We start from the raw sequence: 14,586 nt of genomic DNA on the forward strand, positions 1-14,586 counted from the left end.
CAAGGCACTCATATAAACGACATGAACTTAAAGACAAAGACGCTTCAGAAAACTTGCCTTTGAATAACCATGCTTACATTATTCCTCTTCCTTTTTCCTATTCAAAAGTTGGGTTTATTCAGTTATTCTACCTCATTACATATGCAACTCCACTTGAGATAACTTTATAAGAAATATTAGTGCTTTTGGTAATGGAGCAGTTACACATATTGCGTATGTACAAACGGAAATCATAGATTATATAGTAAAACTAGTTTTCAAAATCTTCGTCACCATTATCTTCAAAATCCTTCCAGAGAAAAACTGCAACTATGAGCTCTCCTCTCATCCATGAAATCAAAGGCCAAGCATTTCGGTTCTTGAAGGAAAAGATTAAAACTGCAAGGCTGGTTCTCACTGATGTTACACCAGTACAGTTGTAAGTCCTTTTTATTTGTTTCTATGGCCTCAGAGAAATTATTACATGCTTTTATGGCGCCACGTGCTTCAGATTTTTAATTTACCAGTAAATGTAACTCAGTTATGTATCACATGGAGATCAGTTGGGATCATGATGTTCTTGATGGGTGTAATAATTTGTGTTTCAACCCAACCATGCTTTTAAGATATTCAATATTTGAAAATGAAAAAGAGTTGAAAAACATTGAAGTTCTTTGTTATGGAATGGAACCAAATCATTCTTCAACTTTTATTTAAAAATGAAATTAAAAAATCCCTTTTTTCGAGATAGTGTGATTCTTCTGACAAGGAAGGAATACATCATCTACCTCATTTGCAGTCTTTAGAAATCTGTTAGCACAATTTCTTATTTATTAATGTCAACATCAAAGGAATTGGTTTAAGCAAGTGAAACTGTTCAGCAGAAATGAGATAAATTTCAATTTCAGTAATCTTTTTTGTTTAATCATTTTATTTTTGGTGCAATCAAAACTTCTTTTATGTTTGACAATGATTTTCTTTTTGTGAGTGTATCTCAAAGAATGACAGAAGAAGCCACCAATGAGAATCCATGGCCACCAGACACACGTAGCACGAGTGTAATATCACGAGCTGCCTTCGAAGTGGATGAATATGAGAGAATCATGGAGATTCTGCATCACAGGTTTATTGTTTCTTATGTCCTGATTTAGTGATTCTAATCTGAATCTTATATAGTTAAGTGTAATAATTGTGGAGAAAGCAGGTTCTCGAAATTTGATAAAGGGTATTGGAGAGCCTCATACAAGGCTCTTATATTACTGGAACATCTTCTAACTCATGGACCTAAAAGAGTATCAGAGGAGTTTCAAAGTGACATTGATGTTATTGAAGAGATTGGAAAACTTCAGCACATTGATGAGAAAGGGTAGGTGCTGTCTCAACTCAAATACTTGTTTGTGACCTAAACTCAAAATGAGTCTTCTTACATTGTTACATTGTTACATTGTTCCATTCTGCAGGTTCAACTGGGGTTTGAGTGTTAGAAAATTATCAGAAAGAGTGTTAAAGCTCTTAAGAAACAAGGATTTTCTGAAAGAAGAAAGAGCAACAGCACGTCACCTTTCTCATGCAATCAAAGGGTTTGGAAGTTTTAACCCCCGAAGCTCAGCAATAGATGAAAGGTTAAGTGACTTACCTTCTAAGATTTATGGGAGATGTAACTCTTACTATGATGATCGCCAATATGAAAAATATGATTTCACAAGTTTGGGAAAGAAGCTCAGTGTGGATGGAAATAATAGAGAGCTACAAATTGTTGAAGACATGGAGAATTCAAAGCTGCTAAAGCATGAAAATGATTCAAGTTCAGCAGACACAGAAGAATATCACCCTTTCAATGATAAAGAGAAACTGACTGTAGCATCCTTGCTTTCTGTGTGATGATATGTTACGAGAATTTTCATATGATATATGTAAAGCACTTGAACTAATCACAAGCTTGGACAATGTATATATAGTAGCTTCAGTTAATGTTTTAGTGTGATTTTGGATTCTTGAACAGATTGCAAATAGTTAGAGAGAAACTATGGTCACTATTTACGTAACGATGAAATCAGAAATGTGGTTACTGATGAGGGAACAAAGATTGAAATGACACTTATTAAGAAGTAATTTGTCTTTATCTATTACACAGTTATGAAATTTATGAAACATGTGACAACTTAATTACATTACAGTGATTTTAAGTACTCTCCTAATGCTATATGTTTCTGAAAATTTAGTTAAATTAAACTGAGTAATCTAATAAATGAAGATATAAAAAACGTTTTAAGAAATTATAAAAATATAGAACACGTTCAAGAAACGTATTTAAAAACTTGAGGAGATTAAACATCAATAAATTAAAATAGAAACTATAAAATAATGATCATCCAAAAATATACATTACGAGGATGTTCCTTACTTGAGGAGATTAATTTAAAAAATTATATATTAAAATACAAGGAGAGATCGAGTTATTTGAGGAATAACATTGTAAACTCTTTGTAATTTCCTTTCATTTTTTTCTCTAAATAATTGATTTTTAATCATTAAATAAAAAATGAAACATTGGGTTAAAAGTATTTTATAAAACATGATCCCTCTCAAAATATATTAAGATAGAAAAGTATTATGTAAGAAATATATTATTCAAATCTTAGTTGTGGAGGACTAAAATCTTGAACCCTAACTAACTGAATATTTGAAGGGGGAGGAGAAATAAAGGTCTTATAAAGAACCAGTTGTGAGCATTGTATTGTGTTTATAGTACAAATAGAATTAAAGAAATGGGTGGAAATATATAATTAAAAGTATTTTCAGTTGAGGAGTTCCGTAGTAAAATTAATTATTCGGACTTCAAATGTGTTGTGTTGATAAAAGGATTTATTGTTGATTAAAAGTGCTTGAAGCTTTAATTAAAGGCCACAAGAGAACTGCATTATTTATATTGGTAGCAACAGTGTTTTATTCCGGTTATTGTTAATTTGTAGCACTTAACGTACAAGTTATATAGAGATTTAAAAAGGAATTAAATTTTGTTCTAGTGAGTACTAGAAAATATAGGGAGAGATAATAAAATTGTAGTTGAAAAGATGATGGATTATAATTATGCATACAACGGGTACAAGCGTAGTTTAATAATCCAGCTAACTCATAAGGCAGAATGAACCAGTCAAAAACTTGTCAAAGTACATGAAAAGAACTGGACCATTTTCAAAAACAACTCTCCTCACCTTCTGCAAATAAATGATCACTCCAACAAAGAGAAAAACATGAACAGATAACAAAAGCTAGAATGAAAGGATTACAAATCAACATAGTAGTCTTTCCCTTCAATAAACCTATTTCTCAAAACACCTTAGAAGCACTTTCTGTGAACAATTGATGGACCAGACTCATCATATTCTGCCTTTGCAATCCACATCTGCACTCAAAACAAGTTTGTGTCATTATATTATATTAGTTAGGGATAGAAGATTCAGAGAAAGAATAAAGGAAGAGAACAAAACAAACCTGCTGGAATGTGCTGAGAGATGCCAAGATGGAACCACCAATCCAGACACTGTACTTCCTCTCAGGTGGTGCTACAACCTTGATCTTCATGCTGCTGGGTGCCAATGCAGAAATTTCCTTGCTCATTCTGTCAGCAATGCCAGGGAACATGGTTGTTCCTCCTGAGAGAACAATGTTACCATACAGGTCCTTCCTGATATCAACATCGCACTTCATTATGGAGTTGTATGTTGTCTCGTGAATGCCAGCAGCTTCCATTCCGATCATTGATGGTTGGAAGAGAACCTCTGGACATCTGAAACGCTCATCGCCAATGGTGATGATCTGTCCATCAGGCAACTCATAGCTCTTCTCCACAGAGGAGCTGGTCCTGGCTGTCTCCAGTTCTTGTTCATAGTCAAGGGCAATGTAGGACAGCTTTTCCTTGACATCCCTTACAATTTCCCGCTCTGCTGAGGTGGTGAAAGAATAACCACGTTCGGTCAAAATTTTCATCAAGAAATCGGTGAGGTCGCGACCGGCCAGATCAAGACGAAGGATGGCATGTGGGAGAGCATAACCCTCATAGATGGGGACAGTGTGGCTGACACCATCACCAGAATCCAACACAATACCTGCAAACAGAATCATTTACAGTTTATTCTAATGTTGTATCTGAAAAATGGAATGTTGAACATAGAAAACAAACAATTGAAAATTAGCTTACCAGTTGTACGACCACTTGCATACAGTGAAAGAACGGCCTGGATGGCAACATACATGGCAGGGGTGTTGAAGGTCTCAAACATGATCTGGGTCATCTTCTCACGGTTAGCCTTTGGGTTGAGTGGAGCCTCTGTCAACAGAACTGGATGCTCTTCAGGGGCAACACGAAGCTCGTTATAGAAGGTATGATGCCAAATCTTTTCCATATCATCCCAATTGCTCACAATTCCATGTTCAATTGGGTACTTTAGAGTCAAAATACCCCTCTTGGACTGAGCCTCATCACCAACGTATGCATCTTTTTGACCCATGCCAACCATCACACCGGTGTGACGAGGACGACCGACAATGCTGGGAAACACAGCACGTGGTGCATCATCTCCAGCAAATCCAGCCTACAAACATTCGTCACGATTAATTTCTCATTTACTATTAAACAAATTTGATACAAAAATGTAAGAAAGCTCCAACACGTACCTTAACCATTCCTGTTCCGTTGTCACAAACAAGAGGTTGAATATCCTCAGCGTCTGCCATCTTCTAATTTCTGCAGGATAACTGACTAATATTCAGTACAAGTGCACTAATTCTGTAAAAAACAGGTAATAGAAGATCATAAGGAAAATTTAGAATGAGAGAATCCCTACATTAATATTGCTTTCCTTCCCTTCTATAGTACATTATGAACAAGAGACATAAATATCAAAAAATCAAAAAATTAGATTATAAGATCACAATTAATCATACAATAAATGATCTACAAGGACAGACATGAACATAGAGATAAGCAATTACAATAAAGCATAAGAAAAGAAGAATGTAAGCTGAAATCTTATACAATCCTTACACTATTTTTGTTCTAATTCTTATATTACTTTAGGCAGATTAGTCACACATCAAGTCATTTCAAAATAACATATCAACACTAAGGATGAGTATATCATGGACAAAGCATCATATGACAAATTGATTATTGGTGTACTGATATAATTTAACACATCAATATACAATAAAAACCTTGGGTAACGGATTACCGGCAAATACTTAACATAGGAAAAGACTTGTATCCCAAATTGCATGACAGAAATAAATGTGTTCCAACAGAGTATATCCCAAATAAAGGTAAATACATACTGTACACATACCCACTATTACATCCTACATTCACAGACAAGGGCGGGGATGTTGTTAGAAGAATAAGTTGATGAGACATGCACCATAAGTCATGATAGTTGGTTGTTAGAAAGTTAGGGAACACTTAAAATGTTGCAAATATCCAAAGAAAGGGTCCACAAGTAAAGCATTATTGCATTTCCTTTTCGGTATCTCTTCTTTCAATTTTGGGAGAGAGGGAAGTTTCATACACCTCACCATAATTTTAAACATAACTAATTAATTGCATCACGGCAAAAAAGTAAACTAATACAAATCATTGTGTTCTCTCAACCTCAAACAACAATCCAGATTCGTTACCTACTCATCTGAAAACAACTTTTACACAGAACCATGCCCAACAACCACAGATCCATCCCCATCGACCACAAATCTCAAGGAAACAAACACAACGGTTCATGTTGTAACGATTAAAGCCGGTCAAAATTGCTATTTCCTTCAAAATAAAAACCATTTCATAAACAACACCCAGATCGATGAATTGAAAAATACCCAGATTAAGTTTCTTGAAGAAAAACTAGTAAAACATCAGAAAAAACAAAAATCTAACAATAATCCACCTCGCATCCACAAAGAAGTCAGAAAATAAAAGAAAAAACAAAAATTTCTCACACCAATGGAAGAAATCGAAATCCAACAACAGCCCGATTGAAATCCAGCTACCCAAGAAGCAATAAAGGGAGAAAAAAGAATGTCCCCATTGGAATTGAGCAAGAAAGGAAAATTGAAAGCTGAAATGGTAAAACGTAAAAGGAAGAAACAGATCCAAGCAAGAAAGAAACGGATCGAGCGTTAGAAACTGACCTTGGGAAGGGAAATGGCGAGGGTGATGGAAGGCAAAGAGCGAGAGAAAATGCAGAGCTAGTGATGAGGGGAAATGAGAGAGAGAGTGGTACCAAGAAAAAATGGAAACTGGTATTCAATATAAGAAGCATAAGATGCGATATCAGCCGTCGATTTCTCATTTTAAATCAAACAATGATTTCCACGGTGCTTCGTTTTTTTAGTTTTTTGTGCTTCTATTTTTGTTACTGTTTTCTCTCTTCTCCACAAATTTCTTACCCTTTTTTTTTCTAGCACGCATTTTGTACTCTCGTTTTATCCTTCACCAATAACGTGTACGTTTTACCAGGGAAATTGCTAATTTTAGCATCTTAAATTTTCTTATTTTATTTAGTCAAGAGATTAATTAATTCGTGATTCAAAGTTAAAAATAGCAGTAGAAGTGACATTCCTTTTGAGGAAAACAATGAAAATTGTTTTATAAGTAGAATTTCCTTTTACATAATTTATAATCATTAATAACTTAAAAAATTTCTAATAATTAAAAATACTTACATTCTGATAAAATATCACTTGTTAGTTATCAGTTATTGAAGTAGACTTTTCTTTTGTTTATCTTTTCTTTTCTTTTATTTTCCATCATCATCGTACATTATTTTTTCTTTTCATACGAAATTAATTACGCGGTTAAAATCAAAATTAGATTCTAGAAAAACAAAATCAGGTAACACAGAATTTATTTATCTATAATAATATATAAAAAAGATTTTCTTTTCTTATCACATTTCAAAATATTAATTTTATTCTTTAAATTATAATTATTTATTAAATTTTTGAAATTTGACTTTACAGACATTTTTAAAAAATCGTAGTTATTATCTCATCTTTTTTAATATATTTTATTTTATTTTTAATAAATATAATTTTATTTTATATATTAATTTAAAAACATTACATTATCATCTTTTATTAATAAAATATCATTAATAAAATATCATATATATATATATATATATATATATATATTTAAAAAATACATACACGGACACTGTCATCGTATACGCTGGTACAATTATTTTAATGTGAAAGTTATGTAATACACTACTCTTGAACGTATGAAAAGGAATGGTGAAGAAAAAGATAAAACACCCCTTTCCCTCTAATTATGGAGTGGCAACAACGAAAGCTTCTGTGGATAGCATTTCATTAGGATATGCAAACTTTTCTAAGATTAACTTTTAATTTAGGATCTCCACTTTACAATAAAATAAACCCTAATTTTAATTGGGCCCGATTATGCACCTCGCCAACTACAAATAGTTGTCGAGCACTAACACCATCTTCAATCCTAACTGAACATGCTCTGTCAAGTCCCTGAAATGCAAGACGAACAGCAAATATTTGAAAGCGAAGGAGAAATAAAGCTTTATAAAAGTACTAATTGCCAGCAACGCATTGTGTTTAAAATAATACAACAATGGAGAATAAAAGAAAGGGGTGGAAGGAAATGGATAATGAACAGCATTAGTAGTTGAGGTTGTTCGTGACACGTAGATTGAGGTTGTTCGACTAGTTAATTATTCAGGCTTTAATTATGTGTAATAAAAGGATTTATTTATTGGAGGCTAAAAAGTTGATTTACCATATAGGCTTATAAATCAAAAAAGTGCTTCAATCTTTAATTTCAGGCCGCAAAACACTGCATTAATTATATTGGTACCAACTGTATTTTTATTTAGTTACTTTAATTCACATATTCACATAGTTTATACAAGTATCAGAGTAGTAGTCAAATTAAATAATGATTTTTAAGGTTGCGCAGAACATCATAAGATCTTACAATACTTGCATGTAAAATACACCTCGCTGATTCGAGCTGTTTTTGTTTTTTGTTTGTTTTTTTTTTAATGTTTATATGTTTTATTTTCATACATTGAATTAGGACTTGTTTGTGCATTATTAGATAAAATAAAACTATCAGAGTGGACAAACTCCTGAGGATGCTTATATATAACAGAAGCCCGTCTTATCATCAGTTGTTTGGTGCATTATTTTATAACCATAAACAGCAAAGCCGATTTATAATTAATAAATGTAGTAAATTCTAAAATTGGTCTTTTGAGGACCCAAGTTACCAAATTAAAACAGCATTAAAACATTATTATAGCACACCACTATATCAGTTTTCTAAATATTTTGGCCACCAAATTAGTCCGCCAAAAATGTTGCAACCATACATCCACCAAAAGTTTAAAACATACGCGTGCAAAGAAAACTCCAAAGGAATGAAATAACATTCTCATTCAAATTGAATCTTTTGTAGTTTTGTTTATCAGACTACTGGCAATTAACTTTAAGCCCCAAAGCTTGGTATCTAAGGATACTAAAAGGGATTAAGATGATCATTCTTTTCCATCAGGTTTCTGCTTGGTCCCATCAACTCCATCAACAGGAGGCAATGTCTACATAGAAAAGAAAGAGTCAACAAACATTAAAAAGAAAAGATCTAGACCCTCTAGGTACTATAGTATAAGTGATAACAGATGATAAGAACCTCAAGACAGTATAAGAATTAGATGTCCATGACTTTTTATTCAAGAGTTTGTATCAATGGTTTTGCACTTTACTATCCATGATGCAAACATAGGGAAAATTTAAATTCATAGTGAAAGTAGAGGACACGATAAGGATCTTGAACAAGTGCATATGTGTTTGAATGTACTACCACTTCAACTACAATATCTTCACTACAATGTTTGCATAAAGAGGCTTGAATTTATAGCAGCATGGACATAAAGATAGATTTTATGGATAGTCAAATGGATATAACAAGTTTAACTTAAGTTACTTGATGGCACAATATCCTGCAATGTCAGGTAAAAGGATGGCTATATCTAAAAAAATTAGTTAGCAATATTTCAATTGTGTATATTGTTTTCTTGACAGTTTAAAAAAAAAGTATTTCAAATAGCATAGGTTTCAATCAAGCACATTAGCTCCCTGTGTGTTAAAACATATACTAGGCATTCAAAATTCAAAGTTCAACCAATTGCGCGTATCATCATATTATCATATATATATATAACAACACTGAATAAAGAGGGTACAATTTACTAAAGGCCATAAAAAAGTTAAACTAAAAACTTACAAGATTAGGCTTATAGATATTGTGAACAACAGAAGCACCGGCAAGAAGAGAGCAGACAACAACCACACTGGACCAAGCCAGTGAAGGAGTCCCAATCGGTTGCCTTCCACCACCAAATTTTCTATTCATCCTCACAAAATATTTCTGACCGTGCGTGTCACCCAAAATGATCTAAATCAAAGCTTGGAGCACCCAAGACCTTCAAATATTCACACCCGTAATGCGAACATAAATTGGCAACTGAAAAACTTCACATTATGGTTAAAATATAAGCACAAAGTTAGCTAAGATTATAGGATATCCACACAAAAACTAAATTAATGGCATACACAATTCCAACTTAATAAACTCCGGAAAGAGAAATAAAGGTCAATGGCAAGTAGAAGACAGCAAGCATAGCCAAGAACAAGTGGACTAGGATTATAGGGAACAACATGGGCATGTTGTCGTTCAGACATTGTAACAAACATGTTGTGAGCATCGTTTTTTAAGGTAGAATTATGTAACACTAGAAACCAACTTATAAATTTCATGAAGCAGATAGTGCACAACACAAGAATCTGTTATGAAAGTAAGAAGATGATACGAAAATGAGAACATATTTGATAAAGTAAGAATTATACTTTATGTTTCCTGCAATATGCAGAGAAGATCTTAATTCACGTCCCAGATCTCCTCTTTGTTCTAACTAGGCATTCTGCATTTAGGCATGAAAACGACGTAGCTTATGTAGTCTTTTTATTATTATTATTATTATTATTATTATTATTATTATTATTAAAAACATGCATAGGTTAGGTCGCTGGTCCAAATAAAATTATATTCTTAATAAAATTAATAGCCTTGAATATAAAATTTTTAAAACAAACGTGTAGTGATAAGCACTTGATTTATTTGTAAACAGAGACATATTTCTAATATTATTTGAATGTAGAAAGAAAAAATATATGTAAAAATAACTGGTCATAATTAATGTTCTGCGTACATTAAGAAGTTTTTCAAGTTTGACGTCACTATATACATAAAACTTTTCTATTATTATTTACATATCTCTCAATTATTATTAATTTCTAAATTATATACCGTATAAGTTTAAATACCAAAAATATACATTTTAAGAATATTTCACTACTAGCATATTTAATTAAATTTTATATATATTTCATTACATTTTCTTAACTCTTCTCATTCTATATTTAGGATTTACTTCTTGCACCTCTTCAATTTTTACTTGTTAGCATTATTTTTAATTTCATTCCTTACTTTTAGTGGAATAACATTCTTATCTATTTCCACCTTTTTTTTCTTTTCTTCCATTTTTTCTACTTTGTAATTCACTTTCATATCTTTTATTTTTTTTCTTACCTATTGATTTCGTTTATTTTTTTCAGTTTTTCAGATTATTTTTAAAACGAATATTTTTATTTTTTAAAATCAAATTTATTTTCTCATACAAAATTGGAAAATTAACATATAAATACCATAAAAGGAAAGGTAAAGGTCGGGAAAGATACATTCAGAGAAAGAGAGAAAGGACTTGAAAATACTCTTCTATTAAAGGAGTCCAGAAAATACGTATAAGATAACAAATGAAATAACTTAAAGAATAAGTGTCTTGGAGACAAATAAGAAAATATAGCAGTGGAAAAAAAAAACAGAATACAGCACTGAAAATCACAAGATAAGAATGAGAACATAAACGTGTAGCTATAGAACCCGAATTTGTAAATTAACTATGATGATCTCTTTCTTTTACGAACCTTCTCCACAACCATAATTCGTTCAAAGATTGTTTTAAGTTCTTTGAGACAGTCTTCAACAGCAACCACATCTTTCATTTGGTGCAGACGATGAAACATATTAATAGCTCTAGAAATTGTACAACGGATGTCTTCCTTTTCTTTCGAGCTCAACTTTGAGCTGATATCCTCTCTCTCTAAAGCCTTTTCGATTTTGTAAACAAGATCATCTAAATCATTCTTTGCAATGGTAATCCTAAGAAACTTCTCGTCTTCAGACTTGTAATTCTCTGCTTCCTGAATCATTATACTAATTTCTGCAGTTGTTAGTCTTCCTGTGTCATTGACTATTGTTATTTCATTCCTATTACCGGTTGCTTTATCCTCAGCAAAAACGGATAGAATACTATTTTCATTTACCGCAAAAGTCACTTCACAAGGAAAGCCAGAAATAACAAAAGAACCCAACAAATTATTATTCCTAGCTCTAGTTCTCTCACCCTCGTAAACCTTAAAAATGGATGAGGTTTCTCTGTCTTTATCTGTATCATATACTTTAGTCCTCTTTAGCGGAATAGTAGTATTTTTAGGAATGACAACACTCATGAAATCTCCCGCAACACTCGTTCCAACTGACAGTGGTGTAACATCAAACAACACGAAGTCAGGAACATTCTTAATGCCTTCACTCAACAAAGCAGCCTGAACTGCTGCACCATAAGCAACAGCTATATCAGAGTTTAAGCTTTTGCAAAGATTCTTGCCATTGAAAAAGTCTTGAAGCAGCTGCTGCACTTTGGGAATTCTAGAAGAACCACCAACAAGAATAACATCATGCACACTACTTTTGTCCATCTTAGCATCCTTCAAACACCTATTTACAGTCTCCATACACTCGTCAAAAATCTCCATATTAATTTCTTCAAATTTCATTCGGGTCATTGAAGAATGCAAATTCATACCTTCAAATAAACCATCTATCTCAATCTTTGTAGTAATGGCATACGAAAGAGTCCTTTTTACTCCTTCGCAAGCTCTTTTCATCTTCATTAAGGCTCGTGGATTTTCACTTATGTCCACCTTATATTTCCTTCTCATCTTGTTCACAAAGTAGTTCACCATTTTGTTATTAATGTCCTCTCCTCCCTGGGTGTTTCCCGCAGTAGCCTTAACTTGAAAGACATTATTTTCCATAGTAAGAAGAGACGCATGGAATGCCCCACTACCAAAATCAAAAACAAAAATATTTCGCACTCCAACACAACCTTTTCTATTATCAAGACCAAATGCAAGTGCTGCAGCCGTAGATTCATTGAGTACACGAATAACATTGAGGCCAACAATAGCACCAGCATCAATGATAGCTCTGCGCTGACAATCATTAAAATAGGCGGGTACAGTAACCACTGCATCCTTCACAGGCTTTTTCATGTATGTCTCTGCAATATCTCGCATTTTTTAGAGGATCATAGACAATACTTCCTCCGCACAAAGTTTCTTCTCCTTACCCTTATACTTGATAGAAATCATAGGTTTGTCATTAACACCAGCAACAACCTTAAATGGCCACATCACTTTATGTTTTTGAACAAAAGGATCACTGTATTTTCTTCCAATCAACCTCTTAGCATCTGCAAGGGTTACAACAAATATGTTGGTAGTTTATTTTTCCTGCTAAAAGTTTATAAAAAATCACAAAAAAAAAAAATCATAATTTAAGAATAAAAAATATACCGAAGATGGTGTTCTCTGAATTAATAACAGCTTGATCTGCAGCAACATCTCCTATAAACCTTTGTTGGTCCATGAAAGCAACACAGGAAGGAGTAATGTTATTGCTGTAGTCATTATGGATGATCTCCACCCTATTGTATTGTTGCTGCCATACTGCAACACGCGAGTATGTTGTGCCAAGATCAATTCCTATGACCAATTCCTATGACCAATTCCTTCTCGTCGTTGGCCATTCTTTATGTGAATGAAGACTGTGAAAAAGTCATAAACATAAGAAGTATGAATGAATACGAAGGATTGATTTTTATTTAGTTATAATAAGAAAATGACCGCAAACATTGATTGCATAAAAGAATCACCACACTGAGTTGTTTCCATCAACAGGGTCATTCGCACCATGGTGAGATATAAAGAACATTAAACATAATACAATTTTTCTTGAAACACTATGGTATGTTAATCTCTCCCAATAGGTACTCCAACAGTTTCCCACGTTGTTAGAGACAAAATCAACAAATAAAACAGGTCACAAGAGATTAACAGAGAAAATAGTGCAGCGTACAAACAAAAATCTATATACTAAAAATCTTCTTGACCTTTAAAGAAAAAGCAAAATTAATTATTATCCACTGAGGTTTTCAAGAATCCACTTCTTACCTCCTACTTAGAAAACTTTAAGAAAAAAAAAAAACAGAAAAAATTAACTTACAAAAGAACTCTGCTCGAGTAATGGTAGTAATGATAAAGGAGAGTATTTAATTTATAATTGAGTGACTGGTGTGGTGAATGCTATATTTATAGGTTTTTTAGGACATAGATAAACAAATATAAATATAAATATAGGAAAGAGATTTTATTACATAAGATAATTAAGTATTATATATTGAAAATAATCAATTATTCTACCATAATAATTTGAGATGTAATAAAATTTGATAAAACATTACTGTATTAAGATTTATTAAAATATATCTTGAAGATATATTTTAATATTTTTGGAGATGTATCGTAATATTTCTAGAAATATATTATAATATCCTATAGAGTATATGTAGACATTTAATTATAATAAAAATTATAAGAGTTAGTTAAATAAAGAATTATTTTAATACAGTAAATAATAGAATCTAATATAAGCAAAACATAATAAAAATAAATATCGTTCACAAAAATAAATAAACATTTTCAAATATTATAAATTATTATCATAATAATATTACTTTATATATTAAAAATTTCATTGGTCAATATGGATAAAAATAATGAGTCATTATTTTTCGTACAACTAACAATCATTATATTATTAGTTGTAAAAAAATTATTGATATTAATAGTTAAAGTTAAAAATTAATTTTAAAATTTATATATATATATATATATATATATATATAATGTTGAGAAACAATATAATTATACTTAATAAAAATACGTTCCTTTGTATGAATAAAATTAAGTTAATTTTAGTAAAATTATCTATGAATAAAACATATAAATAAATAATATATGAGATTTTTTTTAATTAATTAATAGAATGAATATTCAATTTAAAATGTTATTAATATTTATTCTCTATTCAAGTAGGTCCCCTCCTTTTCATTTGACTCAATTGGGTCCCTAATTTGGAAAATTTATGTAATTAGGTTTTTTTCATTAAGAGTACTCTAAATATGTTAACTATGTGTTAGCACGTGATTTTTTTCTATTTTTTATTTTTAACTTTTTAATAATTTAAAAAAAAATTGACATGTGTCAATCTGTGACATTGTACCCATGTGACAAAGGTAGTGTGATGTGATAGTGACAGTGTCGTGTTACTATTGGATGTGAAAA

General features: G+C 31.8%; 2 protein-coding genes, 1 long non-coding RNA gene and 1 pseudogene across 7 annotated transcripts; 1 reads left to right on the forward strand and 3 right to left on the reverse strand.

Moving 5' to 3' along the window:
* Positions 1-48: 48 nt before the first annotated feature.
* Positions 49-1,980, forward strand: LOC114185037 (epsin-3-like). The gene is made up of 4 exons (XM_028072527.2): positions 49-418; positions 980-1,102; positions 1,184-1,345; positions 1,440-1,980. The coding sequence occupies exons 1-4, from the start codon at positions 312-314 to the stop codon at positions 1,858-1,860; spliced, it is 813 nt and encodes a 270-aa protein (XP_027928328.1). The 5' UTR covers positions 49-311; the 3' UTR covers positions 1,861-1,980.
* A 1,059-nt stretch (positions 1,981-3,039) lies between these two features.
* On the reverse strand, positions 3,040-6,424 carry LOC114185033 (actin-11). 5 transcript variants are annotated; one of them, XM_028072522.2, is made up of 6 exons: positions 6,157-6,223; positions 4,827-4,849; positions 4,657-4,726; positions 4,181-4,574; positions 3,475-4,088; positions 3,040-3,385 (listed from the first exon to the last, which is right to left on the reverse strand). In XM_028072522.2, exons 3-6 carry the CDS (start codon positions 4,714-4,716, stop codon positions 3,320-3,322), a joined length of 1,134 nt encoding a protein of 377 aa, XP_027928323.1. In that variant the 5' UTR covers positions 4,717-4,726; positions 4,827-4,849; positions 6,157-6,223; the 3' UTR covers positions 3,040-3,319. The 5 variants fall into 5 exon arrangements, with proteins under 5 accessions (XP_027928323.1, XP_027928321.1, XP_085530163.1 ...); XM_028072520.1 differs by lacking the exon at positions 4,827-4,849 and having other exon boundaries at positions 6,157-6,424; XM_085674037.1 differs by lacking the exon at positions 4,827-4,849 and having other exon boundaries at positions 3,040-3,390; positions 6,157-6,424.
* Positions 6,425-8,266: 1,842 nt separating this feature from the next.
* On the reverse strand, positions 8,267-10,022 carry LOC114185039 (uncharacterized). The gene is made up of 3 exons (XR_003604734.2): positions 9,907-10,022; positions 9,284-9,531; positions 8,267-8,597 (listed from the first exon to the last, which is right to left on the reverse strand). It is a non-coding gene; the product is annotated as an uncharacterized LOC114185039 (long non-coding RNA).
* A 994-nt stretch (positions 10,023-11,016) lies between these two features.
* On the reverse strand, positions 11,017-13,155 carry LOC114185895 (heat shock 70 kDa protein 4-like; annotated as a pseudogene).
* Positions 13,156-14,586: the final 1,431 nt, after the last annotated feature.

This window comes from Vigna unguiculata, chromosome 5 (genome assembly GCF_037176805.1).
Source record: "Vigna unguiculata cultivar grain cowpea cultivar isolate G323 ecotype 2 chromosome 5, ASM3717680v1, whole genome shotgun sequence".
Classification (NCBI taxonomy): domain Eukaryota; kingdom Viridiplantae; phylum Streptophyta; class Magnoliopsida; order Fabales; family Fabaceae; genus Vigna; species Vigna unguiculata.